We start from the raw sequence: 17,714 nt of genomic DNA on the forward strand, positions 1-17,714 counted from the left end.
TTTTTAACTTGATTCCCAGCTTTTTCCATTTATAAGTTTGGTGGAGGGTTCTAACCCTTTTGCATTCCCTGGATTATCTGTGTATCAGCAACTATTTTGAATAATGCCAGCAGAAAAAGACCTTTACTCAGAGTTTCAAATCTCAGCTGAGTGCAGAACAGGAGGAGTAAGAAATCCTGACCCAGGGGTGGGGAGTGGTGGTGATGCTGTAGGGATGGCAGCAGACAGAAGATGTGCTCGTATGTGTTTAGAGAGTTTGTAATCTTAAGAATTAAGAATCTACTGAATGCTTACAAATGTGTTTTACAGAGGCTTTTAATTTGAGCAAATTTGGTTTTCTCAGATTATATCTTTTGCCGCCTCTAAAACACAGGCTGTCGCTGCTGAAACTGTAAGTCCTTGCTCCAAAACACTTCAAAGAGAGATTTTAATTCTTAAGTCTGTCTTCCCCTTGTTCCTTTTGGCAGAAGATGTTTCCAAAAGTATATCTATTTTTAAGGTGGCCTGAATCCAATGCCTATCATGAAAACTTTTGGGTCAACTAATTTGGCAATGCAATCTTATGAAGAAACCCAAACATCTTATATCAAGATCTTAGTAAAAGTAGGCCAACCTCAACAAGTGGCATTTCTAGCATATAATAAATAAAATATATATACTTGCTAGCCTGGTGAGCAGGAAACCTATTGATTAAAACCTTGTCTTCAGCTTATTTCCTGAATCACCGAGTTAAAGTGTGTTTGATCTATCTTGCTTTTGAATCAGCAATATTTTTGTGTGTGTGCAAGATGTTGTGCTTGCTTTGATCCCCAAGAGATTTGTTTTGGCGTTGCAGGAGCTGTTTTTATTTTGCTTTGTGAGCGAAATAAAAATGGTTTGATGAGTGCCACAGTATTCCAGATCTGCCTAAATGTCACATAATGAGACTTGCAGAAGAGACAAGAAGCTGTAAGTGACTACCTGAAGGCAAGCCATATGTAATATATGCTATATATTTCAGAGAATATTCACATTTAATATATGTAGGATAATAAATACAGGAATAAATAAATACCCCAATAAATACAGGAACAAATGTTTAAGCACTTATTTTAAATGCTCTGCTGCATGGGAGCGGATGTAAGCGCGTAGCGCGGTCCTTTCTTGAATAACAAGCCTGTAATTACAACAAGAATATCCTGAATATTGCACACCAGGTTGTGATGTGAACAGCAGGGACAGTTGGACAGGCTGAGCATCCTTTACCTGCCATTCCTCCGCAGCTTTACCCTGTTGAACAGAGAAAATAAGAGCAAGACTTATTGAAAGAGACAAACTGCTGTACAGGTTTTCTTTTATTTATTTTTTTATTTTAAGAATTTTAGGGACTAGTGGTATTTTAAACCATCTGTGTGGTGGCTTATGGCAATACAAGATGAATGGCTGAAATTAAAAATAAAAGTGGAAAACCTCTTTTCAAAGTGGACTATTCCAACAATTTGGGGGGAAATATGAAATCATACACTTGAAATTGCAGCAGCTCCTTAATTTGAAAAGAAATAATATTCCCAGAGGATCCTCAGGTTAGGTAGTTTGATATCTATTTAGGATAGTGAGGGGCTTTATCTATAATGTAACGTCATCCAGGATCTATTCTAAAGAATAAATACTTCATTGAAATGGGAAAAAAAAACCCAAACAAAAACTTGAGTCATATAAAATAGATTAATGTTTTTGCTGGTATTTTATAAATGGATGTTGCATGAAGGCAAAGTGCTGTCTTAACTCTTCAAGCCAATTAAAAATATCTCATTTTAGAAAGCTGCTGCTGGTTTGGATACCACGGACGTTGGGTACTGTAAACTTCATTCCCAGCGCTGGTGGACGTCGCTCCCCATGAGCAGGTCCATCACAGCACGGGGAGTTGAGCTTGGAGAGCCCATTTTGGTGGGACCTCATAGTACTTAGCAGCACTGGAGGAAACTTGGGTGTCTGAAACCAGATTTCTTTGCTGTGTGCACTGTGGAAATCCTGCCTGGAGGAGACTGCATGTACCATGAGGCAAAGCGAGCATCCCAGTTTTGGCCCCACTGCATTTCATTGTCTGGGGGGAGCGTGTGGGGCGAAGTGCTGTTTACACCACCTCAAGTCCACTATGGCGGTGCATCCGTCGAGGAATTATCTGGATTTGTCGGTACAACAGAGAGAAGAAATTGGCTTATAAGGAGACAGCAAATTTGCAAATGAGATCCATGTGTATGTGTGCTCCACCTGCTCTATATTCTCTATATGTTGCTTTGCCAGGAGTTTCCTACCAGCCCTTATGATACGGCTGTCACTTCTAAAAATAACTATTGAAGAATTTGAGATCTGGGCTGTTGATTATGTTTTTGGGTCCCAAGCGTAGCAAGGAAAGCAGCTCTCTGTGGGCTTCCCAGCTTGCCATGTAGCTGAGCTCCTCTTGGGAAGAAGGGCAATGGCTTATAGCCCACCCTGCACATCCCTGGAGGAAACTGGGCAATGCTGGGGTGGTGCAGGCTTAATGATATCCTCATCTATTTTAGAAAAAAAGAGGAAAATTCAGCAGTGAAGTCCTGCACATCCACTATAGCCTCTAATAAAAGGGGGAAAGAAAAGTACTGCAATATAAACCCATATATGACTGTATAGAAGAAATGATGCTGTTATTTCTTGGCTTTAAATAGAAATGGGGTTTTTTTTGATTGCACGCCTTTGTGTTGGAGCCGTTAATTGGGCTGATTTATGCTAGGACAAAGCATTATGGCAGCGAGAAACGTTCCCAGGTCTGGGCCTTCGTCTTTCCCCAGAGACTTGATTTTTCTCATGTGACAGTGGCACTGATTGTTTTCCAGCTTTATCCAATCAAATAAGCTGAGATGGAGCATGGTGTTAGAGAATTAGTCTTGAAATTTTCTATTAATCACTGAAATGTTCCCTGATATTTGGGGAAATGTAAAAAATAAAACCAACAGCAAAATAACCTCCGAACAACCCATGTTGCTTGTAATAAAAACAGCACACACCACCCCCCACCCCTCCACCCCCCCCCAAACCTTTTCTTCAGTAAAGGGAAGAAAAAACAGTTACTGGAAACTAGACCTGTTTGTATTCCTAAATGCCAGCTGCTTTCCAACACTTGTTGGAACTCAGACATTCAAGAGCTCACGGTCTGTCTTAAAAAGTGCTGTTTTGGTCTGCGCTACAACAAATCCTTTCGGTCCTGTTGCTCATATATTTTCATCGTATGCTTGTTTTCAGTTTGTAAAAATGCTTTTTTTGGGGCGAGTAATTCCTTGTTAATTGTTGCAATATTTTGTAATTATCCTTGTAATGTGGCTTATCTGACAGCGATTTATTGCCACTGAGCAATGGTTAGCAGCATACGGAGGCTTATATACACTGTGAGCTTGTGAGCATCCTCAGTTATGGACCATGTTACTGCCTTCTCCTGTTCCAACTCAAGAGGGAGAGTTGGCAAGGCCACGTACGGGATTAATTGCATGTTAAGAGCAAAATGTTGGCAGAACAGTATGTGATTATAGTAAAAGATGCTATCACAAAAAATTCAAGGAAAAAGAGGTGGGAACAAGCTAATAGAAGATAAATGATGCTACGTGAGCTTTATTCTTTTGCTTGGGATCAGTGAAATAAGGCCACTCAGTTGATGTACCTTGAAGGGGAGGGTTGGTGAGAAGGATTTCAAGGCAATGTGTGACAGGCCACCGATTTGTTGTAGTTCAAGGTTTTACTAAAATACTTACGCGTGAACCTTCTGTTTCCTTGTTTATTCTTCTGCAGTGGCTAAAATGAACCAAAATTTAACAGTCATGGCTGTTATCATGGGATTTTAGGTGATTAGTATGTACTAAAGCACTGCAACACAACTCAACGTAATAATTAAACCAGGGAAGAATCACAAGCAGCAAGAACGATGATAGCCCTTAAATATGAATTACAGCTTTACGGTTATGTATGTAGGTGCCTGTCCCAAAGCATGCATGTTTGAGAAAGTGCAGCCCAGCTACCCTCCTTTGATTTTGGTTTTCATCACTGTTGGTCAAACAAAATCTCTTTGCATTGTGGCTGAGAACACTGCGGTGGGGATGGCCCTTCTTCAGAGGTATTATTCCTCTTTCTAGGAGAGCTGTTGGAGGAACAGTGAATCTGCCTGCTATGATTTGTAGCTCCAGTTGGCAGTACCTGGAAAACATCGAGTTTTCAGTAACGCTTACAGATTTACTATAGGGGTTTTAGCCTCTGCTTTTGTAACTCTTCTGCTGGTACCAGACGCTGCCTGCCCCAGCGTGTGCTTTCACATCACTTGCTATCATTGCTGTGCAATGTCCACTCTCTTCTTTCTTTCTCCCTGAATAAACTCTTCAAGGATCTTGATGAAGTTAAATATATTTTTTGGTATGTTTTTTTAATATATGTATTTTTATTTCTTTTCCTTTCAATGGCAGTGATGGGATTTATGGTGTGATCTCGTGCATCATCTGCTTGAATGCACCAAAGGAAACCAAGCCAAAGTCAGGGGGCACATCTCATGGCCCTGGGATTGCAACCAACTCCCAATGGCATTAGGACCGTTGGCGTACACGGCATAAATTAAAACAGTAGACAAAAGCTTTGGCAAGGGAGAAATATGAACATTGGACGTGGAAGCTTGAGAAGCAAAACACGTTTTAGTGCAGAGCAGGAATTGTTTCCAATCACCTTTTTTCTTTTCTCTTTCAGGCTGTGACCGTACGAAACTCCATGGCTAAATCGTTGTACAGCGCCTTGTTTGACTGGATAGTGTTCAGAATTAACCATGCACTCCTCAACTCAAAGGACATGGAGGAAAGCACCAAGGTAATGTCTTGCCAGCTCTTTTGGCTATGCTCTTGTGTTTTTAAAATAAGTAACTACAGGATAAAACATTACCCAAGCTCCTAACAGCACATTGCTTAACATAAAGTTAATTTTTCCTTGGTTAATATTTTAGACTGAGTACATCGTTATTTTAAGTGGCGTTTGCTGAGCCGGGAGGGGTGAAGCACCTCGAATAATATATCCTCAAAGTGGCTGGGGAAGAGGTTTTGTTGTAACCACAAAAGCCTGTTCCCCCACCTCCTCCAGGAGCAATGCCAAATAATTTTCCTCCTTGTATGTAAAACTATAGGACCATATATAATTGAGGGGGAAAAAAAGGAAATCTTGCTAACGTGAGGTGTTTTGATGAAGTTGCTTCATAAAAATAATTAGAAAAGGTGAACAAGCTGTGGTGTCGGTAGGTACTGAGATAGCACTCTATAACGAGCAGAAAAGTGATATTACGGGGAAAAAAGGTCATAATGGGAAGAGCAAAGCCGGCGCAGTGCCGAACCGCTTTCCCGAAGAACTGATGGAAGGGATGACATAATGTTTCCTGCGATAGCAAGGTCTGGGTGCTGCAACCCAGGACATCCTCTCCAAAACCTCTTGTGTATTCATCCACGCTCATTGCAGCAGGGGGACGCTGACCCCAAAAAGCATGGGTGTACGGATGCGTCCGTGCACGCATGCGCTTGCAGCTCGCCAGCTACCCTTGGCTTGGAAATTTTGGGCATAGGCCAGCAGCGTGTGTTTTTTGCGGGGGGTGGGGTGGGGGGGTGGTGTATATCCAAGCTGAAGCTGCAGCTGCCAAAAGGAGGATTGTTTTGCTAAGTGCTAACATTACCTTTGAATTATGCCATAGGACCAGAGTTGCAGAGTCTTGCAGTGTAGCCAGTCCTTTATTTAACTCCACAGAAATGCTTGCAGAGTGTAATTATAGACTGGAAATAAATACATGCGTAGAAAATTTGGTAATATGCTTTTCTGACAAGAAAGGTTGTTAAAGTGGGTAACATCCAGCGTGTCTTCTGACTGCACGTGCTTCCTCTCGCTCTGTTTAATATTTTACCAAAAATGTTGTGTTCTCTCCTGATTTTTTTTCCCAAGTCATCAAAAGTTTTGCCTGGGCTGTCAGGAAAAAACCCCACTGTTTGTGTATTTGGTGAAGCAAAAAAGGTAGATTTGTTTTGACAAGGAAATGCATCTCAAATACTAAATAATTTTTTTTTTAACGATCCAGTGATTTTTTTTTAAAATATCTGTTCCATAATATTTAAATACAAAATCAGACGAGGACACTATTGCTTGCTTAGTCAGCATGTCTGTAATAGCAGGGCACAACCATAGGTGTTTATGGGCCATTAAACTTTGGTTCCCAACCTCAAATCTCAGCAGGTAAGAGCCAGAACAACCCAAATTCATGCTGTTTTCCAGCGTCGCTGCTGCATGTTAACCCTCTGCTTCCTCCAGCCAAGACTTCTGTGCAGCGTAACCACCTTCCCCTTGCCCATCTCCCTATACCATCTCACGAATTCCCAATTCCCAGTTTTCTGAGCCTTCCCCCCCCACCCCCCCCAAATCGCGCAGTGTAGCAATAAGATCCAGGTCAAGCAGCAAGCGCTGCGCTGCGTTGCCCTTGCGCAAGAGGAGATCCGCCTGTGCTGGCAAATGCCCCGGACCTGGAGCTGCAGGAATGTGCAGGAACGTGCAGGCTTGTACCAGTGGTGAGATCCAGGAAGGCGGTCCTGGGCTGTACGTGGGCCAGGTTTTCTGAAACAGGAAGGTAGTGCACGAAATACCAAGAAATATATACTTCTAGAGACAGGAGTGTAATTAGGTTTATTTTCAGAGTCCTCTGTGAACATTGATTGATTTTCACAAGTCCCCCAGAAATCATGAAAAGGCATGAATCCTGCATGTTTTATGGGTAGAGAGGTTAAGGAAGAGAGTTTACGTGCATTTCACAGAGCTGCTTCATTAAACATTGACTAGCCAATTTTCTCTCAAATTGTTCTACAGCATCACCTCCTCGCCCCTTTTTTTAGTCCCCGACTTGGTTTGTTCTAGCAGAGAGGGAGGAGAAGTGCCTGCCTGGACCGGGCAGGGCTGGGAATAGCTGCTCCTTTGCCCTCAAGGAATAACGTTACTGCCAGCGAGTGGCTGAGGGCATCCTGGGCTCTGTGGCTGCTGCTGAGACACCAACCAGCAATTACCACCCTTCTCTGCCCTGGAGGAAACGAGCTGATGCCGATTAATTTGGTTTTTCCTACCACTTCACAATCCTCTTGAAATCCTTTTCAGCTCGTGCCTGGAGAAACCCCAGATGAGGATATAGGTTCTTCTTAACCTCCCATATGTGGTCTTGAGGTTGGGCAACACCAACTGGAAGGTGGGCTGGGAGCAGGGGCATCTCTGAACCCTGGGAATAGGTCCTGGCTGCAAAGCAAGATCTCAGCACTTGGATGACATCTACTTGCTGGCATCTACCAGCTCCCTCAAAAAATCTCCTAAACACACTGAGTCTCTGATTTATGAAAGAAAAATACAATCTTGCACGTCACTGCAAAAGGTTGCTGAGTCCTGAGTTTGCAGTGGGTGAGCAATATGTGACTCCCCCTGGAGCAAATGTCCTGACTTAATCCCAGTCCACACTTGCCACCAATATTTCTCTGACTTTTAAGATAACATTTTGAAATAATCCCACAGGTGATGAAGGTTCAGAAGGTTGTCAGATAATGGATTTTTGGCAGAGGGCTTTTTTATAAGACAGTCATGTTATGCAGAGGTAAAATAAGACTCAAACCCATCTGAATTCAGAGCATATATGGGAAGAGAACTGCATTTGAAGTTGATGAGAAAAATGAATATGAAAGTATTTGCCTGGTTGTGGTAGCGCAGGGTTTTGATATGAAGGCTGGAGGTTGCAGAAGACAACATATACTTATAGATGCACATATGGCGCACACATGAACTTCGGGTTTGCTCTCCGCTCTGTGTGCTGTGGAAACATGTGCAGCCATCTCTGCATCCGGCAAAGTCCTTTTGCTGGGGCAAAGCAGCATTGCCCCAGCCACCTGGGACAACCGCGCTCACCAAAACTCATGCTCAACCAAACCTGTGGTGGATATAACATTCATCGGTGCAGATGGTATTTGGCAAGGAGGCTGTTTATAGCTAGTTAGGCCTATTTAATCACTGGTGGACTAGCTGGTTTGGTGATAGGTGGGAAGAAGATCTAGATCCTAACAAAGTCCAAACCCCAGGAGAACCTGTAACAATGGGAATGGAGACAATTTTCATATCCCAATATGTGTGTTTATTTATGTCAGCAGTAAGGAGAAGATCAAAAGATGAAGCTGGGTAAAAAAAAATAAGCACCCGGCTGTTGTTCTTCCACTGTTTTTCAAGCAAGTATTTGAAAGATGTAAATCAGACCTTTGATATCCAAATTTAGTTAAACGTACAGTGAATTATTTTGGGAAAACACAGTGGGATTTGGCTTATCTTGCTTGCTGACAGGATTTGTAGCATATTATTTCTGAACCAAGTTGTGAATAAGTTATTTGATACGGCTTGTTTTATGCTCATAGCAGTGCTGCTGTGTATCAGTTTCACTCTGACTCCGTTTTCCTTGGTCTTCTCTCTTTCGCTTTTAGCTTCTTTTATGTTCTCATGATCCCCTACAAACTGAAATTTGACCTTTATTAATGAGGTCAGAGACTTTTCCTCCTCTTGAGAACTAGATTACTAAACCTCATAGAGTCTCTTATTTAATTCCCCTTCCATAAATTAGGTTAAGAATTGTTAGAAGTCCGTCTCGTTGCTTAAAATGATGATGTAGTGTAGATCGTGGTGGACCAAAAGGCATTTCTTCCAATGGTTTTTTTTAAGCTTTTCCCATTTGGTTCTTGTGAAGTGTCTTAATTTCTTCCTAAATAACCCTGCTGCTGTTTTCAGATGAGGTGCTGCGTATGTGGTGATGATGGTGAATGCGAATTCATGGGCATGAAGAAAGTTCATTTAAATTAATGGCCATGAAGAAAATTCATTTAAATTTAATCTAGTTAATTCTTGGCTATCAGACCTGAAACAGAGGAAGAATTGCTGAATACGCAATGGGTTTAATGCACATCTGTTCATTATTTTTAGGTCCCAACTTCCAAATGTGTAGCAAATCACTGCTTCTCACTTTATATAATAGGTCATTGTGTATATTGTGGTGATGTAGATTGGAGTAGTCCTTTTAGATTTAGTGGTGGTGCTTTTTGGGGTTGGTTTGTGGTTTTTTTTAATAGTATTTGCTTTGGCATATTGTAAAAAAATAAATTAAAAAAAAATTTAAAACAGATAAAAAAATTAAAAATAATAATAAAAAAAGATTCCCCCCCCCCCCCCCCCGAATTTGAAGCAAACCTATTTGTGATTGCCAAAATATACCTCCGTGATGGAATGACATCACCAATGTGTGTTTGGAGTGACATAAATCAGCTCCAACGATTGCTATTTATTGGTGGTTTGGGAATTGGAGAGCACGTAGCTTCGAGACGGTCGTTTGCCAAAAGCCCTTAAAACTCGTGCTCAGTGTTTAAATGTCATAGCTGTGACATTTTTAGAAAAGCATGAGGTCACTTTTTATCATCCCAACCAGAAAGTGTTTACTAGCCCAGGGTTTGCCCAAATTTTAAAAATCCTTGTAGATGTACACTTTTAATTATAGGAATTTTGCTATAGATTTGATATACAAAGTAATACAGTCATCTGCTGCAGGCTTGTCCGTGTTGCTTACTTGTTAATTGTAAATGTTAGTTTTGATAAAGGAACAACATTAACATATAAACTAGACTTGCCTAGTATAGGTCTAAATTATATTACATCTTTGTACGATTTCCTTATGGCGCTCATTCAAAGTATGAATTTGAAACTGAAGAATTAGAAGATTTGTAAATGTAAAATTCCTTTGAGTATTTTCTTTAAATATTGTACTGCAAACTTAATCTTAAAAACAGCCAGATTACATGCTTTTGTCAGGCAGTTCAACAAAATAATTACATTTATGCATACCTCAATGGAAGTAATTTTTTTCCCTTTGCTATAAGAAATGACTCTGTGCTGGTAGATTTGTGCTGCATTGTAATGGAAAAAGTAATATAACTCTTTTGGGTAGATAGCATGAGATTTTTTGGCCAGAAAGCATAAAAATAGCCATAAATTCCCAATTTCTCATTTTTTAAAGTTTCACCAACTTACATGCTTTGGCCTCTTTCTTTCGGACACTCTGCAGTGCTGCCTCCTGCAACAGAGGGCAACCAACCTGATTCACCACAGTGCTCTGCCCTAATTTCTCTGACATGAAACTCTGCAAAAAATCCCACATCTTAAAATTTGTATTCTGGAGGTGTATGGGAGTTATCCACATAGTCAGTGATGTGAGAAAAATGCTGGTTTTCCCTGTGTAACAACCATGGCAGAATTAGCCTTCCTTATGTTGTGTGTGAGGTTTGATACCTGCAGTGATTTTGTAAAATACAGATTTTTTTTTTTAATTTTTTTTTTTTTTAGTTCTGTGCATTTTACCTGTCTGAGCTTAATTTTGGGTGTCAGCAAAAAATTATAAAAAGACACCTTCAAAATATAATATTTTTAATAGGATTCTTTTGTAACTGAAATAGCCATTTTTTTCTATAGATAACTCTTCTATTTTGCTTTATAAATGTATTTACATGCACATATTAAAATATATTTTGTAGCAGTTTTAACACAGTAAATGAACCAGCATTGAAAAAAAGGGGGAGGTTTTTTTCTGCTCAGCTATATCATATTGTTTGTGAGAGCTTGAAAACCTTATTCAGTTTAAAGCGTTCACTCGTGGCAGGGGCTTAACTATTTCCACAAAGCATCAGTGCGGCGCTTGTGAAAGCTGGTGTCGGTAATTCCATAAGGATTCTGGAAGTGTGAGCATCTTATCTTCTAAGTCTTGTTTTTATGCAGTGCAATAGCGACTCTTATCTAGGGTAATTTTAGGGAGCTCTTGTGGATTGTAGGGAGAAGCTGGTACAGCGGTGGGGTGGTTGGGGTCAGGATTTGCTTACACAAGGGCGATGCAAATGGAGCATCGGTGTCGTGGATAAGAAAAAGACACTTTGTCCTGTTTCCATCATCGCTTTTTGCATGTATAACATAGATAAAATATGGGCTGCTAATTATACAAATTGTTTAAGAAGAATTCTTACTGAAATCTGTTTAAAAAAAGATGAAGCTGAAGATTACTGCTTGTTAGGCTGTTGTTTAATGAATGTTATCTGTGAACAAAAGGGTTGCCACGTTCATTTGGACAAGCAGAAGGATGCTTGACTGTCGGGAAGCGGTGAGTGAGAGCGAATCCCTCTGCCAGGCTCAGTCCTTGGTCCGGTGGCTTCCCAATTTCCATCTTCTGGTCAAGTGGCTGTTTCTCATGGGTGTTTTGCCAAGTGATGCAAACTTCTGGGAAGCTGGCCGAGGACCTTCAGTAGTCATCCTTGTCATGGCATGAGTGGGGGTGAGGAGGTAGCGTCTGCCTGGCCCTGGAATAGGGAGAAAAGCCTGGACGAAGGATAAAGTAGCCAAAGACCTCTTGGGAAAATGGGTTAGAGTCTTATCGTTGTGCTTATATGCTTTTTTTATTGTGTGTTCACTTGTTCCGGTAGCCAAAGTCTATATCATACAAAGCTTCAACTCACAAGCCGGGTGGCCACTCTGCCCACGGCAGCTGTGTCTGTTCCAGCCGTAGGTGGTTCCCTGGTGAGGAGTTGAGCACAGAAGGAATATTTTCCTCCCACGTTATGTGATCAGTTGAAAACAGATGAACTGCAGCTTAGAGAGACGTGGATATTCTGGTTTATATTTCTGGCAGGGGAGTTAGGCTAGTCTTAGGAAGGTAGTCTTATGAAATCCGGAGTGCAGATAAGACCAATAAAATTAAAACCAGGGTACGTGGCAGCTGTCAGGTTCTTCTGAGGTGGAGAGGATGGGGTGTTTCTCCTCCCTGCTTGAGGTTTGGTTCATTTGACCAGTGCTAATGCTTTTACTTCTCTTAATATTTTTATTTAATTAATTGTAATGTATGAACAGAGCCTGTGTATAAGTGAGATGGCTTTGGTTAGACCCCAGAGTGTGGTTCGCTAACATACTGCTGGTGGAGCTTTCTGTGCACATGTCCTTCAGGCTCTTCACTCCTTTTCTGATGACCGGCTTGCTAGGTGGACACAGTCTGAGTTTTATTTGTAACTAATTAAACAGAACAGTCGTATACAGGTTTGGAAGTTGCAGCAAAAATTATACCTACTTAAGCTTTTCACGCTGGCTCCCTGTGTCGATGAGGTTTATCTGCTGTCACATCCCCTTGTCTGTCTTCCCCTGGGTTTACTAAATCCATCCGACAGGCAGAGGACTCAAGTTTTGTGAAAACCAGTACCTACACGAAGGAGAAAGGTCCAAATTTCTGCTCCCACCAAGGGAAGGAAGGATAGTCTGAGCCAGGAAGCAATGGGTTGCACTTGCTTGCAGGCCAACATACATGTGGCCAGGGGTCCACTGCCAGCCCTTGCCTGGCTGGTATGGGGGGAGAGGAGTTGGTTTGGGAGGAGACGAGGGGGTCAGAAGGTTGCAAAGCAAGCTGTGAGTTCATAGCCGTGCTGGCCTCGTTTTGCTGACATAGGAAACCTTGGTGCACCCACGTCTTGATAAGCGTCTCAAGAGGTCATTGTAGGTTAGAGGAGAGACCAAACAGGCTTTGGCTCTTCAATTTGGAGAAAAGGCTGGGGTGGGGTATGGTTAAAGTTTACAAAATCATCAAAGTGGTGGAAAAAAGGCAATTTAGAACTGGAACTCACCAAATCCTGCAATTTATGTTATGGGGTGTGGGTTTAGTAAAAGAAAACACTTCTCTGTCATGAAATTCTAGAAGTTGGCCTGAAAGGCTGTGAGGGATCATAGTGCCAATGGGTTCCAAAAAAAATTGGATGGGTACCTTTTTTACCTATCTCTTGTCTGTGAACTAAAGGGAGCACAAAGGTGCCTCTCCATCTCCCTCATCACAAAACTGTGGGTGCTGGTAGAAAAGGGTGACGGACTGCAGAAGAGCCGTGCTGACATACCTCACAGGAGGTATGTCACAGGAGAAGAGTCAGAGATCACACTTAGACCTGAGCTAGTAGTTAGTTTATTGAGTTCTAATCTGTAAATTTAGGTACGTAAAATATGTAATAACTACAGATGGATTGGCGGTCAATACTCTGCTATTTACTACACTTAAAGTTAGTGTGGGATACAAAGATTATTGCTTAACTTACTATACGTATCTTAAATGTTACATGTGTGCAAAAAATGTCACTTACCAACCCATCAATGTCTGGTGTCAGGTAAGGGATCTCTCAGCCTCGAGAGGTAACCTTGAGAGGCATCCCTGCTCAAGGGGAGATCGCCGCACAGCCAGCTGCTATGGAGGGAGAGCTCAACGGACCCTGATAGCTGCAGATATTTTTAGTGTAAAGTAGTTGATTTATAGTCACATTTTCTGCTGTGTTAATGCAGTTTCAGTGACTTATCAGCCCAGTTTCCAGCCTGACCGGTTTTATTGGGTTTGGTGCCGAGTTCTCACTGATAGCCTCACACAATAGGATTAACTTTGGTTAGGCCTACTTGCTGAGCATCTGCCTGGACCAAAGTTCAGTTAGTTCAAACATGAGGAGTGCATCCGTCACACCAGGGTGGGACATCCTGCTGCCATGGTTGGAGATGCTGGGCTGGGAGGAGTGTTGGGCTGGTCCTGTAGAGCATTTCTGGTGTCCTGGTGGCAGGGGCTGGGATGGCTGTGCCGGAGGATGGGGCCCTGGGACAGCATCCATTGGAAATGAGGCTTGGTTCCCTTCCCTGCCCAGAGACTTTCATTCAAGGCAAGCAGTAGCTGAGTCTTCAAAGGGTACAGAAGGCTGGGGAAGCACACTCTTGGGTCATTAGGTTAGAAAAGGAGCTTTTGTTTTATTTGCTCAACAGCTCTGTTGTCTAAGTTTTTAATTGTGAGGGAACTTGACTCAGGATGGACTTGAGCCCTCTTTTTCAGTAGCATTACTATTTTTTGCATGACTTTACATCCCCTTCAGTAAGGCAAGAACGACTCAATGTTTCAAAAAATTAGTCTGTCTGGGTTACACTTCTCAGTAGGAGACATTCATCTGATATGCAAGGTGGATATTTTATATTTGATACTATTTTACTTCTGACCAGACTTATTTTCCTTTGTTGCAATGGATTATTTCTGTGCAAACCCCCGCCATGCAGGTGTTTCTTCAGAAGGCTTCCAACTGGAGCGTGTTTGCTTAGACACCCTCTATTTACCTTGTAGGCATGTTTCTGTGGACAGTCTTCATGACTTAAGTCTTTTTTTCCCAACCCTATCCCTGTTTCTCCCTCAAAAGATAAATACTGTCTTAAATCCAATAGAATAACTTGGATCTGGGTTCAGATTTCTTCAAAGATGCCAATTTGTCTATAAATAAAAAAAAAACCAAACGAAGAAACAACTTTAAAAGGACTTTTTTTTTTAGAAAAAGGCCATCTGTCCAGATAGCTAAAGTTACATGTTGTCTCTCTGATGTAGGTGAAGTCTTCCAGATGGCATAATATCAACAATTACAGTAAAAATTAAAAGTCCTGTGTCGTGGTTTAAGCCCAGCCAGCAACAAAGCACTGGGAAGCTGCTTGCTCACTTGTCACTGCAGTGGTATGGGGAGGAGAAAATAGAACAAAAGGCTCATGCACTGAGACAAGGACGGGGCGGGATCACTCACCACTTACGCTCACAGGCAAAAGAGACTTGACTGGGGAAAAAAACCCAAATCAATTTAATTTGTTACCAATCAAGTCAGAGTACGATAATGAGAAGTAAAACCAAATATCAAAACCCCTTCCCCCTATCCCTCCCTCCTTCCCAGGCTCAACTCCACTCCCAATTTTCTCTCCCTCCTCCCCCCAGCGGCACAGGGGGACAGGGAATGGGGGTTGGAGTCCCTGCTCCGGTGTGGGGTCCCTCCCATGGGAGACAGCCCTCCACAAACTTCTCCAACATGGGTCCTTCCCACGGGCTGCAGTCCTTCAGGCACAGACTGCTCCAGCGTGGGCTTTCCCATGGAGTCACGGCCATCTTCAGGGGCATCCATCTGTTCCGGCGTGGGCTCCTCCATGGGCTGCAGGGGGACAGCCTGCCGTCTCACCACGGGCTGCAGGGGCATCCCCTCCTCCAGCACACCTCTTCCCCCTCCTTCTTCACTGACCTCGGTATCTGCAGAGGAGTTTCTCTCACATTCCAATCTCCTCCCCTGCTGCAGGTTTCCCCCTCTTAAATCTGTTCTCCCAGAGGCGCTACCACTGTTGCTGGTGGGCTCGGCCTTGGCCAGAGGTGGGTCCAACTTGGCGCCAGGGAAGCTTCTAGCAGCTTCTCACAGGAGCCACCCCTGCAGCCCCTCCCCTGCTACCAAAACCCCACCACACAAACACAATACATCCTGCTATTAAGTATGTTTAATTCTGTTTGTATGCTTTTGATTATGTACTGCGTACAAATAATCCATTTACTTTTATGTGATTTTATTCTAATCCTCATTCTTACTTTTCTTGCAGACTTTATCCATTGGAGTACTTGATATTTTTGGGTTTGAAGACTATGAAAATAATAGTTTTGAGCAATTCTGCATTAACTTCGCCAACGAGCGCTTGCAGCACTACTTTAACCAACACATCTTTAAACTTGAACAGGTAGGTCTGGAAGTATTTACTCTCTGATGCCAATGAGTGTTGACATGAGTTTGTGGCACCAATAAAGTTCTTAAATTGTCCCTTTAATTCCTTTATGTTAAGGAGCGTACACTGAATTATTCGAATTTAACTTCTAATTTACCATATGACTTGCTGCTACCTGTAACATAAAATCCAGCCAGAGATTTGCTGGTTTTAAATAAACATTTTGGGATACAAGTATCCTCAAACATCATGAAGACCTTAACTGTTGCCCTTTTGTCTCCTTGACATATGCTTAGAGGGCTCATCCATAAGCAATTTCTTTCTTGCCTTTGCCTGGACTTGCTACTGTGTCATTTAATATCACATAAAGTTATTTTTTCAGCATCAGTGTTGAAAATGCCACCCCAATCTTCTAGTGGTTTTTTGCTTTCCAGTGTTAATTTGTGGGGTGGGAGGAGAAATGTCACTCTCATACATGTTCTGCAAGGTCGGACTTGAGATCCTTACGACCTCCAATAGCCACAGCAGATTAGGAAAGGTTGAACTTTAAGCTTTGCTTTAGGTTTGTTAAGACTGGGTGTCGCTTTCCAGCCTCAAATTAATGTACTGTAAGAGAGATAACAACAATACAGGCCATAATTTAGCAGGTAACATATACGACAAGATGGCATAGTCTATTAATTAGAATGGGAGGAGGCTTCTCCAAACATCATTTGTTATCTAACAACAAGCAGGACAAGAAAACTGCTAAAGTACATGTTGTTTCTTGGATGCACAACATATAATTGGGCTGTATAATACAGTAAATATGTTACAGACCTTCAACATTTGGGTTTTTTTAAGGCCAGTCTGCATGCCCTCCCTTCAGGTGAAATTCTTCTTTGAGTGAGGTCAAGGGAAATCCTCCTTATCATTGGTTTCGATAGAGCTAGTATTTGATGAGCTCTGCTCTGCAGCCTGAGTCCAGCTGAGATCAAAGAATTAAACCAGCCCTTCCCATAAACCCTGATAGTTTCATTTTGGCCCCCTCCGGTGTTATAAGAGATCTGAAAAGTCAGAAAGAGGCATCTCCTTGAATATGAGGATGGTCAAAAATAAGCAATATAGCCCCGAGTGGATCATATGGGGGATGTTTGCTCTAGATTTTGATGCTTCTCTGTTAACTCTCTCTTTTTTTTTTTGGTCAAGAAGGTGGAGCAGAACTGTTCAAACCCATTTTATTTCAGTTTTTTAACTGGTCTTTGTATGCTGATGCACCCTACTCAAGAGGGTCTGTATTTCTAGGAACAGGTCTCTTTTACCATTATCCACCATAAAAAGGCAAACTAAAAGACTACTGCAAAGCCAATATAGCTATTTTTTTCTATAAAGGTAACTGACACACTTTCTAGAAGAGACTTAGGGAGGGAGGACCCTTCCTGAAAGCTGGAGAGAGATACCTCAGTGAGGTGGGATTTCAGGGCACTTGGGTTTCGACAGCCTCCGCTGGCTTTGCAGGAGCGAGCCCAGATGCTGTCATCCGTAAGGGAATTCCCGTGCTTGGGCTAGGATTTCTTAGCAGGTCAGTGCTCCTCCCCAAGCCCAGGGTATATGCAGACCTCCTGATTGCAGCGATCTGTAATTCTCCTTGGACCAGCTTATAACCAGTGACCTAATTAGCTTTCTTCTATAAATCTGTCAAGCACATGAAGTCATTAAATTCAGTATTTGCTGTATGGATGAGAGGAGGAGTTGTGGAGGCATCCAATTGCTAAGGGCTCGTTCCAATTCTTAATGCCAGAGCACATCATCCATCTAGGGCTAGAGCACTGCAAGCTCTGCTGGTGGAAAATACAGTCATCTCTACGTAGTTTGCTTTCTATAAATATAAATAAGCTGTACAGCTGCATGAGCACTAATTCTTGGGTGAATTATTTGTATGGTTTAATCATTTACTTTTCCTCTCTTGGAGCTACATGCTGCATGTGGAGGAGTGGATTTGATGGAAAGAAAACTGATGATACATATTCAGATCTTGGGTCTTCAAAATATCCTTCCTTCCTAGCTGACCCAAAGATTAACCTGCTTTTTAATGATAGTTGCCA

General features: G+C 42.1%; 1 protein-coding gene across 10 annotated transcripts in view; it reads left to right on the plus strand.

Annotated features, from left to right (window-relative positions):
- The window catches only part of MYO9A (myosin IXA), a 189,893-nt gene that overhangs the window by 105,955 nt on the left and 66,224 nt on the right, over positions 1-17,714 (plus strand). For all 10 annotated transcript variants that reach the window (XM_052807707.1, XM_052807706.1, XM_052807711.1 and 7 more), the window contains 2 exons: positions 4,738-4,854; positions 15,511-15,645. In XM_052807707.1, coding sequence (XP_052663667.1) covers positions 4,738-4,854; positions 15,511-15,645 — 252 coding nt within the window. The remainder of the gene's footprint in view (positions 1-4,737; positions 4,855-15,510; positions 15,646-17,714) is intronic.

Source organism: Harpia harpyja, chromosome 14, assembly GCF_026419915.1.
Source record: "Harpia harpyja isolate bHarHar1 chromosome 14, bHarHar1 primary haplotype, whole genome shotgun sequence".
Lineage (NCBI taxonomy): Eukaryota > Metazoa > Chordata > Aves > Accipitriformes > Accipitridae > Harpia > Harpia harpyja.